At 51.3% G+C, this 12,968-nt stretch overlaps 1 protein-coding gene across 1 annotated transcript in view; it reads left to right on the top strand.

Annotated features, from left to right (window-relative positions):
- Window positions 1–11,899, top strand: part of Padi4 (peptidyl arginine deiminase 4) — a 37,139-nt gene extending 25,240 nt beyond the window's left edge. Inside the window, exons 9-16 of the mRNA XM_008852931.2 lie at window positions 440–551; window positions 1,781–1,888; window positions 6,249–6,403; window positions 7,967–8,111; window positions 8,248–8,350; window positions 9,694–9,764; window positions 10,001–10,141; window positions 11,558–11,899. Coding sequence (XP_008851153.1) covers window positions 440–551; window positions 1,781–1,888; window positions 6,249–6,403; window positions 7,967–8,111; window positions 8,248–8,350; window positions 9,694–9,764; window positions 10,001–10,141; window positions 11,558–11,791 — 1,069 coding nt within the window. The 3' untranslated portion in view covers window positions 11,792–11,899. The remainder of the gene's footprint in view (window positions 1–439; window positions 552–1,780; window positions 1,889–6,248; window positions 6,404–7,966; window positions 8,112–8,247; window positions 8,351–9,693; window positions 9,765–10,000; window positions 10,142–11,557) is intronic.
- The last annotated feature ends 1,069 nt before the right edge of the window (window positions 11,900–12,968 follow it).

Genomic DNA, 12,968 nt, shown 5'->3' with positions numbered 1-12,968 from the left:
TAACACAAAACACACACACACACACAGAGAGAGAGAGAGAGAGAGAGAGAGAGAGAGAGAGAGAGAGAGAGAGAGAGAGAAATAATTTTAAGAAGTAAAGAAAGCTGTCTAGGGGCTGAAGAGATGGCTTAGTAGTTAAGAACACTGTTCTTACAGAAGACCTGGGTTTGAATCCTAGCACCCACATGGCAGCTAACAACCATCTGTAAATCCAGTTCCAGAGGATCCAGCATCCTCTTCTGACCTCTACGGGTATTGCACAGCACGGGTGCACTTACCTACATGCACTCATATGCATAAAATAAAAATTTAAATTAAAAAAGCAAAGTCAGGACAGACAGAAGCCCACAGATGTCCCCAGGGTCACTGTGTCACCTCCCCACTGAGACACGCGCTCCAGAATCCAGAGCTATAGGGACCAATGTTCTCACCTTCATAGGATCGTTGAAAATGAAGACTTCCTAAAGTCGGTGACTGCTCTGGCCAGGAAAGCTAAGTGCAAGCTGACGGTCTGCCCCGAAGAGGAGAATTTCGATGATCAGTGGATGCAGGTATGCAGCCCAGCTGCCAGTCAGCTGCAGGCCTGGGCTCCTGGGGCACAGCCTAGCTACTGGGGCCACCCTTCCTGGGTTGAATGGGGATGGGGGAGCCTCAGAGCATCCCCACATCAGGGTGTCCAAGCTGATGGTTCATCTGACATTTACAGTGAGCCACTGTGCCCACCCCCATGTCACCAAGGTAGAAGCCACCTTCCTGAGCTCAGTCACTAGCCCAAGTCACACTCTTTCTCCAGAGCCATCTATGGTTCCCATCTTCTACTCAGCCTCTAGGGCCTCCCAACCTGTCTGCCTCTCTCACTTGGTACCAGTTGGTTAAACTCTGTGAGTTACATCTCAGGACCATTTTATGCTTCTGTACCAATCCACAAACAAACCAGAAATGGCCCAGAGACTGAGACCAGGTCCCCTCTGCTCACTGTACAGTTGTTGAGCTGAATGGAGTCTCCTCCCTGCTTGGCCTGGGGCCTCTGCTCCATGCCTCCCCTGGCTCTCACCATGAGCTTTTACCCATGCTGTCTCCTCTCTGGTACCTTCCTTCTCACCACCCATATCCCGTGTCCCGACCATGCTTGCTTAGTGCCAGTGTGAAGGCTGTCCCTCCATGTTTGCCATCCATCCAGCGGGAATTCGTCCCTAAGTCCCGTCTTTGCCATCCACCCGTATGACGCAGGCTGGCTGACCCGTGGGAAGCTGTAGGTAAACCACCATCTTTCACCGGGGTTTCCATTTGGTGACTTGTCATAGTAGCTATGTCCCCTGGCACACCTGCCTGCTGGAGGAACAGCCATCCCACCAGGCAGGATCCTCACCAGATTCATTTCTCAATGCACCCCGCCACCCAGACCCCACGTAGCACCACACGAAGCTGGACAGCGTCTACCGGCTCTTGTGAGCTCTGACTGCCTGCTTTACCTTGGTTCAACTCAGGAGCCTTCCTACCAAACTCTGCCCAAGACTGACACACTGGGCACCCTCTGGGTCCCCCAGAGTCCCCTTGCACCCCCATCACCCTAACGCTGGATGTTCACTGTCCTCAAGGACAAGGTTGGTCCCCACAAGGTCAAGGCCATGTGTAGTTTCCCAGAAGGCTGTGTGGGACCCAGGTCTGCCTCCTCAGAGCCCTTCTCTGGACTCCTGTCCCACAGAATTTGCCCTCGAAGGCATAGGAGGGAGGGTGGGGTGGGTCCACACTGCATCAGCAACTCTCCACACTCCCACAGGATGAAATGGAGATTGGGTACATCCAGGCTCCCCACAAGACGCTGCCCGTGGTCTTTGACTCCCCAAGGGACAGAGGCCTGAAGGACTTCCCCGTCAAGCGAGTCATGGTAAGAACCCACGAGGGCTGGACGCTGCCCTGGCCTTGAAGTACCTTTCTTCAACCCATCTTCCCCACAGGCCAGCCTGGTCCCCCAAGCTGAATTCCTGCTCCAGCAGGACCACGTGGGCAGAACTGGTTGTTTTAATTAATCCTCTGATAAGATCTGGCTCTTAGTTTCCCAGAGCCCCACCATGCATGAGCTCACCCTGTGAGGCCTGTTGAGCATCCTGGGCTACCCAAGAGGGCTCTCACCATAAAGTGGGGGGCTCCATCTTCTGGCTGCTGTTTGACCTTTGGAAGCTTCATTGGGGCATGGGAGAGGGGGCGACTTCAGGATCAGTAGCCATTTCCCAGAGCGATTTTTATCAGCTGCAGTCTCTACACGTGGGGGTAGGAAGTGACATATTTGTGCGTCAGCTTGACTGGCCTGGCAAACTCAGCCCTGGTCATCATCATCATAAATAATAATGGTGTGTTTACAGAGCCCACATGCTCTGTTCACTCTGCTGACTTCTCTTTGGGTGCTGACTCATTTAATTTGACAACCTTTTTAAAGAGATGTTATCAACAGGCCCATTTCACAGATGCAGAAACTGAGGCCCAGAGCAAAGACATCAGGTCTCCCACCCTGCCTTCCTGCCTTCCTTGGAAGACCCCAGCCTGCCCTGGGGCCTGGCACCCACAGACAGAGGAGGGAGGGTATGAGAGACAAGGTTTGCAGCCCTGAGTGGTTTTCTGGGGGGCATTCTGTTGTCCAGGGGAAGAGGCAGCAGCCCTGCCCACACTTGAGGCCTGGAAAGAAACCTCAATTTCATCAGCAGATCTTACTTCCTCATGGCCACACCCTATGCTGATGGGCAGAGATGTAGCTGGGTTCTTCCTGTGGGCTTCATGGTGGAGGCAAGTTCATCCCATTTGAGGGTGGGGACATCAGACGACTGATCCATGACTTCACCCCAACCCCATCGCTGGCTTCGGGGCTTCCTGTTCAGTGACTGTGAGATTCCAAAGGCCAGATTCTCTGATGCTACAAGCCAAGCCTCCAGAGCCTTGGAGGACAGACAGACCCTCGGCCTGGGAGTCTCCTCAGCTGGCCTTGGGTAGAGGAAGGCTGCAACAGGTCCTTGGCTACACACACAACACACTGACCCGAACATTCAGCGAAAAGAATGAGAGCCACAGGGAAACTATCGACAGCCTTGTCTCCAGAATCCTCAGGGACCACTTTCTCTGTCCCTTACCTGGCTCTAGCCCAAACTGGGTTTCTTCCTGTCCTCCAAACTTTTCCATCTCTCCCTGACCTCAGAGCCTTAGCATATGCCATTCCCTCTGCCGAGAATGCTGTTCCCTACCCCTGACAGGTCTCAGCCTCAGGGCCCTACCTAACAGGACCTCCCCTGGTACTGAAGGAGACCCACCCAGCCCTTGCATGCTGGACATCAGCTGCTGTTCATTTCTTCCAGTGTACTTTGGTATAAGTCGCTGACTGGCTCATTTAGTTCTGGTCATCTGCCTGCCCAGGGCATGGGACTATAGTGCTGTTAATTGTGCATCTGTGTGACCTGGCCAAGTGCTGTCCTTTCTGTAAGATAATGTTAGTAAATTTCACATCACACCTTGAGGGGGAAACCCGTGATACTTGGCATAAACAGATGACAGCCATTAGCTTAAAAAGAATTGAAGGATGGCACGGCAGCAAGCTCAGCACTTGGGAGGCAGAAGTAGGTGGATCTCTCTGAGTTTGAGGACTGCCTGGTCTACATAGCAAGTTCCAAGCCAGCTTGGGATACAGGGAGACCCTGTCTCAATAATAATAATAATAATAAATTAAAAACATGGCTGAGTGTGGTAGCTCACACTTTAATCCCAGCACTAGAAATATAGATGCTCATTCATCAAATTAGAGTAAACCTCAAAGTCTAATTCAATGTATGTATCAGGGAAATTTTTAACAATTAATTTAGTGTGTGTGTGTGTGTTTTCTCAGGGATAGTTAGTATTAAAGGTACTGAAGTAGTTGAACCTGAAGAAAATTTCAGTTGCTCATTAAAAGTATATCTATCTAACGCCAGGTGTGGTGGCACATGCTTTAATCCCAGCACTAGGGAGGCAGAGCCAGGCAGATCTCTGTGAGTTCGAGGCCAGCCTGGTCTACATAGTGAGTTCCAGGACAGCTGGAGCTACAGGGAGACCTTGTCTCAAAAAGACCAAAAAAAAAGGTGACAAAAGAAATAGAAGTAAAAGAAAATACTGCTGTTAAAACAAGCTCAGCGCCAGGGGCAACAGAAATACTTGGTCTCTGTGGGCTCCATCCATTTACACTCTAAGAAGTTAGGGCTGGAGAGGTGGCTCAGCGGTTAAGAGCACTGGCAGCTCCTGCAGAGGACACAAGTTCATTTCTCAGCACTCACATGATGGCTAACTGTCTGTAAGTCCAGTTCCAGGGGATCCAGCACCCTCTTCTGACCTCTGCAGGTATTGCATGACTTACATGCACTTACACACATGCAGGCAATACACTCATACACAGATAATAAAAATAATAAAATATTTTAAAAAGAAAAAGAATCTGAGAAATTGAAAATCTTTGCAAGTCTTAAATCAAGGAGGGTTGTGCCTTGGCTTACATTATAAAGAAAATAGATTGTGCAGGGCAAAGTAAGAGGGAGCCAAGATTGGTGGGGTTGTGGGGGGACAGGCAGGTACCAGTCCTGTGGGGAGTGTTTGGACTCCTGGTAGCTCTACAGGGTAAGGCCAGCAGGGTTTTCTGGCCACCGTGAGAGAAACAAGGTAAAGGTAGCCTCTAGGCTGTCACCTGAGGAGAGGACTGTGGGAAGAGGGCAGGCTGGCGGAAGGAGGGATCAGCAGCTCCCTAGACAAGGCAAGTGTGGAACCCGGCAGCCACTGACCCCTGTTTAATGTCTAATGTTGGGGACAGCAGCAGTGGTGTCAGGAGGTGTGATGTGGGCAGTGGGATTCCATGGGAGGTCGGCGAGCTGCTGAAACCAGAAAATGGAGGCCACAGGGATGGAGCCTGCCCCGTTGTCCTCTCAGAAGGCTGAGGAGGATCACAAGGAGGAGGTGGCAAAAAGCCACTGCAAATGGGTGATGGGAAGTCAGAGTGGAGCGGGCCCGACGGTGACCTCTCAAGTGCGTGCTGGCTGTGGGCCATGGAACCGAGACTCCATTGTGTGGCGGGAAGGCTGGGTGAGTGTGTTAAGCTGGGGTCCACCTGTTATCCAGAGGTCCTTTGTAAGCTTGACACTTCTTTTTTTATATATATTTTATTATTTTTATTTTATGTGTATGAGTGCATTACCTGCATGTGTGTAAGTGCACCCATGTCATGCAGTGCTCATGGAAGTCAGAGAAAGGTGTTGGATCCCCTGGAACTGGAGTTATGGATGGTTGCTAGCCACATGTGGGTGCTGGGAATCAAACCCAGGTCCTCTGCAAGAGCAGCCAGTGCTCTTAACTGCTGAGCCATCTCTCCAGTCCCCGATTCTGAAAAATATTTTTTTATTATTTTAATTTTATGTGTATGAGTGTATCACCTGCATGTATGTAAGTGTACCCATGTCGTGCAATGGACATTTCTTACGAGGAAGAGGAGGGAGGTTTGAGCGGCAGGTGTGGAGTGCTGGAGACAGGATTGGAGGCTCCTGCTTGGAGGGTGAGGGAAGGATTCAGCCACAGCCTGGCAGCGGTCCAGTGCAAAACACCTTCCTCTTGAAACTTCTCCCCTGGAGCCTCAGTGAGGGGCATCGGCCACATTTTGACTCCAGCCCATGACACTCATTTGAGACTTGTGCCCTCCAGAGCTGCAGGAGGATAAATCTGTGAATTTTAGGGCACTAACCTGGTGGCCATTTGCCACAGCAACCACAACGCTCATGCAAGGGGTGACAGATGTGTCCCTCAGTCCTCTAGTGAGGACTCAGGTGGAGACGTCACAGACATTTAGTAAGTCCTATTCCATCTCAGCGGCCAGAATGGGGGTGCAGTGTGGACCAAGAATGCTGGCCACAGGGACAGCAGGCACTCCCATCGTTCTTCAGACTGGCTGGAGGAAGTCCCTATGGCCACTCCAAGATTGGCTCCTCTGTCTGCAAATATGTTTTGCAGACTCCGTTACTCTGCACGTGGTTTTCCAAACAGGTGACACTCACTAGGACCAACAAACCCACATCTCTTCCTTCATTGCCCCCTGACTCAATCCAACATCCCTTCCACACTCCACCAGTCATTAGGGGACCTGCTCTGGCAGCCAGAGTTCCTTCCTGTGACCAAATTCATCTATCAACTTGCAGTCACTGTCTCCACCCAGAGACAACTGCCTCTAACAGTGCATGTTTCTCCCACCTCAGGGTCCAAATTTTGGTTATGTAACCAGAGGGCCCCACACAGTGGAGGTCACTGGACTGGATGCCTTTGGGAACCTGGAGGTGAGCCCCCCAGTCGCTGTCGGAGAAAAGGAATACCCACTGGGCAGGATTCTTATTGGGAACAGTGGTTACTCCAGGTAAGGAGGGGAGGGACATGAGGTGTGGCCAGGACTCAGGGTGCTGCAGGAAGGGGTCACAAAAGCCACAGTGAGGTCTCCCCTACCTGCTCCAACCCCAAGAAGTCAGAAGCATTGCCCAAGTGGGAGGAATTTATGTACAGGGTGAGGAACACAAGTTCTAGAGCCCAGTGGGCCCAAGTTCAAGTTCCATCTCTGCCCACCTACATTCCTTCAGTCAATGAATATTTACTGAGCATCTCTGATGTACCAGGAGCCAGGGCAGGGCTGCAAATGTGACAGACAAGTCCCTACCAGTATGCTAGCTGGGGACATGGATAACGGAAGAGGAAACAAATTGCATAAGCTTGAATGATAAAGGAAAAGGTGGCCTGTGTTAGGAAGGGAAAGGGACTCTTGGAGTCACGTGGAGTTCTGGGACACAGTGTCCTGGTATAGGAAAGAACATGTATGTGCAAAGGTCCAGGGGCAGGAATGAAGGCCAGCGTGGTAGGGACAAATAGAGTGAAGGAAGGACCAAGGAGCTGTAGGAAGGCCTTACGGAGAACACAGAGCTCAGAGTACTGAAGGAACGGTCCCAAGGCCACGCTGGCAAGGAAGGGATCACCATCCAGAGGGACTGGTTCCAAAGCCCATGATCCTCTATCACATGAACATCCAGGCTGATTCGATAGGCAGTGCTTTTGGCTCTGGTCCTGTACTTCAATGACCGTGCCTCAGTTTCCCCCAAGGAAGCTGGGATGTGTCTTAAGTTGCTAAAATATTAAGGGCTACAATAAAGGCAGCCCAGGCTCCAGGGTCCCCTCCCTAGTTGGGACAAGCCCTGAGTCCTCTACCATCCTCAGACACCTCTCCACAGCCACCCTCATTACGTGAATATTTCCTAGGGTAACAGAAATAAACATGTATTCACCCCAGATAGGGTCCCAACCACAGACCAAAGTCGCCATCCCTCCAAGGCCTGATTTGGGGGACCAGTGGGTTGATTGGGCTTCCTTATATAGCATGGGTGAGGGGCTACTTGTGAGGTGGGTGACCCCAAAGCCTCACCCCAGCATGGACGATAACTCCCCATAGCTACATCTATAGAGTACCCCTTCAGTTAAACTTTCACATGCTGAACTCAAGCACTTCATTTTTTAACATTTTATTTATATTTTTATTTTATGCGTATAAGTGTATTGCCTGCATGTATGTGAGTGCACCCCTGTCGTGCAATGCAAGAGGGTGTTGGATCTCCTGAAATGAGGGTTAGGATGGTTGTAAGCCACCATGTGGGTGCTGGAAACTGAACCCTGGTTCTTTGCAAGAGCAGCCAGTGCTCCTAACTGCTAAGCCATTTCTCCAGCCCCATGAACTCCAGCACGTGCAATGAGGGACAGAAATTGCTGGGAAGGAGATGCAGGAAGGGGCTGGTGGAATCCCAGGTGAGGGTCTCGTGACCCTCCATACCCTCCTTCTATGAGAGCAGGTCAACCAGCCCATCTCAGGGTCTCGCATCGACACAGCATCTTCTAACGCTAATAATGGCTATTATTACACTGTCTCTCCATTCGAGGGCAGCAGCGAGAGCCGGGACATGAACCAGGCCCTGCAGGACTTCCTGGGCGCCCAGCAGGTGCAGTCCCCTGTGAAGCTCTTCTCCGACTGGCTCTATGTGGGTCATGTGGATGAGTTCTTGAGCTTCGTCCCAGCACCCGACAGGAAGGTGTGTGGCCCTCCCACTCGGGTTCCCAGGCCAGCTCTCCCTCTGCATGGGGACAGGAAGGTGATGGAGGGTACCAGCCCCCCTCCTGGGAACCCCCAGGACAATTCAGTCCTGTGACCCCAGCATTTCCCAGCAGGGTTTCCGGCTGCTGCTGGCCAGCCCTAGGGCTTGCTACCAGCTGTTCCAGGAGCAGCAGAGCCAGGGCCACGGGGAGGCGCTGCTGTTTGAAGGACTCAAGAGTAAGTTGCAGTGACTGGAGTCCTATCTGACCAACGCTGTCTAAGATCTACTCTGCTCCATGGGAAGAGAGACCTGCACGCTCACTGTGTGGCAAGCACTGCGCCCAATGCTGGGCAGCCCAGCTCCCAGGAGCCACTAAGACAGCACAGGGCTTCGGGGTGTCTGAGTGGGGCTCAGAGAAGGCTTCTCGGAAGGCAGGGGATGAGCAGGAACCCAAGGGATGAGCAGGGGTTGGTGGGGTGGAAGGGGCAGTGAGGTGACTGGAAGGGATGACTGCAGACAGGGAACTGAGAAGGCTAAGGCTCAGACAGCAGGGGCCAAGACAGTAGAGTCGAAATAATTCCTTCTTCCTTCCCTCCCTTAATTTTAATTTAAATTTGTGTGTGTGTGTGTGTGTGTATGTGTGTGTGTGTGTGTGTGTGTGTGTGTGGTTTGCTTACATGTATGTAAGTACACCCATGTTGTGCAATGCCTTGGAGGACAGAGAGGGTATCAGATCTCTTGGAACTGGAGTTACAGATGGTTGTTAGCCACCATGTGGGTGCTGGGAGCCAAACCCAGATCCTCTGTAAGAGCAGCCAGTGCTCTTAACTGCTGAGCCATCTCTCCAGCCCCCATTAATTAAAAAAAAATATTACAATTGTTAATTTCTTTATGTGTGTGCATGCACTACAGCACACACGTAGAGGTCAGGGGACAGTTTGCTGGAGTTGGTTCTCTCCTTACATCATGTGGGTTCCGGGGATTGAACTTGGGTCATAAGTCTTGGCAGCAGGCACCTTCACCCAGTGAGCCATCTCACTGGCTCTTTTTCTTCATTTCTTTTCTTCCCTCCTCACCCCTCTCTCTCTTCTACCTACTTTCTCTTGGGTGCTGGCAATCGAGTTCAGGGTCCCATGCATGCTAGGCAAATGCTGTGTCTCTGAGCTATGTGTACCGTTGCTTCCTCCTTTCTAAACAGGATTTGAGGCTGGGGTGCAGTTTGATTGATAGAGTGCTTACCCAGCATGCACAAGGCCCTGGGTTCTGTCCCCAGCAACCATAAACCAGGTGTGGTGGTGCATACCTATATCCCAACACTCTTGAGGACCAGGAATTCTAGGTCATCCTCTGCTACATAGCAAGTTTGAGGCCAGCCTGGTCTACATGAGACCCTGTCCCAAAAACAAATAAGCAAGCTAACAGGATCTCTTTGGAGATGAGAGCATTTTGGGAGTGCAAGTGCCTCTTGAATGTGAACACACCCATTGAACAGATAGCAACTCAGGTCCCAGGCTGTACCTCAGTGGAGGGTGGTCCACCTCCCAATTCAGGTGCACTTTTTGCTTTTTCTCCCTGGCAGGAAAGAAACAGCAGACAATCAATGACATTCTTTCAAACAAGAAACTGAGAGAGCAGAACTCCTACGTGGAGGTACTTAGCCTAAATGTCCTACAGACACTGCCACCTGCCAGTGATTACAGGCATGAGGTTGGGGGCAGAGGAGTGGGGGTACTCCTGGGGCTGCTCATTGCACACTGATGACTAACCCAGGGTCTGAAGCCCAGGGACAGACAGAGAGCCAGAGGGGAGGCCCATGAGGTCCCTGGGAGCTGGCCTCCCTGCCTCTGCCCTCCTTCCCTAACCCACTATCCCTCGGCCTCCCCCAGAGCTGCATTGACTGGAACCGAGAGCTGCTGAAGCGGGAGCTGGGCCTGACCGAGGGTGACATCATCGACATCCCACAGCTCTTCAGGCTCATGGGGAACTCCAGAAGGAACCTCAAGGCTGAAGCCTTCTTCCCAAACATGGTGAGGAGGTGACAGTCACTGCCTCTCCTCCCCCACCCAAAGGGAACCACCTTAAACACCAGAGGGCAGGTGGGAGGGGCCTAAAGAGGCAGCTGGGCCCCAGGGCCTGCCAGGAGGATCTTCTCTGCACCCCTTAGGCTCACATGGCCCTCCAGCCCTTTCTGTACTTCAGAGGGAATAGGCTGCCTTGTAGCCTCACTTTCTAGAAGCAACTCAGAGAGGTGAAGTCTCTAGTACAAAACCATACAGAGGGGTTGGAGAGATAACTCTGAAGTTAAGAGTACTGGCTGCTCTTACAGAGCCACATGGTGGCTCACAACATCTGTTACTCCAGTTCCAGGGGATCCAATGCCCTCTTCTGGCCTCCACAAGCATTGCACGCATGTGGCACACATATAAACACGCAGGCAAAACATGTATACATATAAAATAAGAATAAAAATAAATCTTTAAAAAAGCACATGGTGGGGCTGGAGAGATGGCTCTGAGGTTAAGAGCACTGGCTGCTCTTGCAGTAGACCGGGTTTCAAAGCCCAGCACCCACATGGCAGCTAACAAATGCTTGAAACGACGATGCCCTCTTCTGACCTCTGAGGACACGGCACGGCATGGGATTAAAGGCCTGTGCCACCATGCCCGGCTACAAAAGATGTTTTTTAAAAAACATAGTGGAGTTGGGCGTGGTGGTTCACACCTTTAATTGCAGCACTCAGGAGGCAGAGGCAGGCGGATCTCTGTGAGTTCAAGAGCAGCCTGGTCTACATAGTGAGTTCCAGGTCAGCTGGGCTATAGGGAGACCCTGTCAAAACAAAACAAAACAAAACAAAACAAAACCATGGTGGATAGGAAATAGACTACAAAGCCAGGGTCTGGATGCAGAACCAGCTGTGACTACCATGCCCAGTGCCACCTCCCAGCTTCCATTGAGGAGTCAGGGATAGGTGCAAGCCACAGACAAGGTGCTCTAGGGAGGCACTCATTGCCAGGAAGGGAGTCCACATGGGGCACCACCAGGACTGGTGGTTAAGAGTGCTTCCTATACAATTATAGAAATGGAAATTCAGATCCCCCTCAGCACTCACACAACGAGTCAAGTGCACACCTGTAACTGCAGCAGAAGTGGGGGGAGGGGGCTCAGAGACAGGAGGATCTCTGGGTTTTGCTGGCTTCCAGTGTAGCCGAGAGGACGTGAGCCTCAGGTTCAGGGAGAGACCCTGCCTCAAATGACTAGACGGAGAATGACAGGGGATGCCCAGCGCGTCTTCTAGCCTCATGGGCACACACACCCTCATGTGTATGCTCACAGACACACAAATCTTACCCCCCCCCCAAAGCACAGACTGAGTTCACCAGACTTAATATGTGAGTCCTACCTACCTGTTGCCACTTCTGACACAGGCTCTCATTTCCCCGCAGGTGAACATGCTGGTGCTGGGGAAACACCTGGGCATCCCCAAGCCCTTTGGACCCCTCATCAGCGCCCACTGCTGTCTGGAGGAGAAGGTGCGCTCCCTATTGGAGCCGCTGGGCCTGCACTGCACCTTCGTCAATGATTTCTATGCCTACCACGTCCACCACGGGGAGATTCACTGCGGCACCAACGTGCGCCGAAAGCCCTTTACCTTCAAGTGGTGGCACATGGTTCCCTGAGCCACCTCCCTGGCAGCCTCCTTCAGGGGACAATCCTGGCCAGAGGTTGCTGGTCCCCTGCAGTGAGGCACAGCAAGGGCTCTGGGTGGGTGGCCAACCATCCTTGCCATGGCGTGTTCACTTCTCCCATGCCCTCTTCCTGTCTCCTCTCTACATGACCCCAAGCAGTCCATCAAAGACTCAGCTCAGCTCAGAGATGCTTCTGTTTTTATTTTACAAATGAGTTTCACTCCCAGCCAGCATGTCTTCTTTAAAGCACATTGAAATCAGCTTCTAAACCCCCAACAGGTGAATAGCCTCAGGTACAATGCTTTTCTTTTGATTATTTGCTTTAATGAACCTGTCTCTCTTTTTTAGTGGGTTTTTTTGTTTTGGGTTTTTTGGTTTTTTTTTTTTTTTTGGTCTTTTTTGAGGCAGGGTCTCCTTGTAGCCCTAGCTGACCTGGAACTCACTATGTAGACCAGGTTAGCCTTGAACTCACAGAGATCTGCCTGCCTCTGCCTTCTGAGTGTTGGAATTAAAGGCCACCACATCTGGTCCATAGTTGGTTGGTTGGTTGTTTTTTAATAGCGCTAGGGATGGAGCTCAGGGCCTCATGAATGTTAGGCAAATACCCTACCAATGAGCTATATCCCTAGCTCTTAAAAATACATTCCTTGAGACTGGAGAGATGGCTTATTGGTTAAGAGCACTGCCTGTTCTTGCAGAGGACCCAGGTTTGGTTCCTAGCACCCACAGTGCAACTAACAACTATCTGAAACTCCAGTTCCAGGGGATCTGATACCCTCTTCTGACCTCCCCAAGCCTTGTATAATATGGGTGCACTTACATACTGTTAGGGTCCGTGACTCGGTGGGTCTCTTCAGGAGAACAAATGCACGAGTATGGAGATGCAAAAATCAAGCAGAGTTTTATTAAACCAGCTAGCTGGGGCCGACCGTCCTTCCAAGACAAATGTTACAGCTCCCTTCAGGTGTCTCAATTGGGGAGAGATGATTGGTATGTGCCTGGTATGACTCTTTCTTTTTATCTTGTGTAAGCAGACATGACATGACACAGAACAGGTCAGGCTCCGGGGGTTGTAGCACTTTGCCTCTATCTCCGGATGCCTGTGTCTCTAGTTGAGTTAATTGGTTACAAGCAGTAAATTTAAACAAGTAAGTTCAAGCAGTAAATT

The sequence above is a fragment of the Nannospalax galili genome, unplaced genomic scaffold (genome assembly GCF_000622305.1).
Source record: "Nannospalax galili isolate Female #2095 unplaced genomic scaffold, S.galili_v1.0 scaffold1927, whole genome shotgun sequence".
Lineage (NCBI taxonomy): Eukaryota > Metazoa > Chordata > Mammalia > Rodentia > Spalacidae > Nannospalax > Nannospalax galili.
The sequence above is the reverse complement of the archived record's forward strand: the minus strand, read 5'-3'. Positions and strand labels throughout refer to the sequence as shown.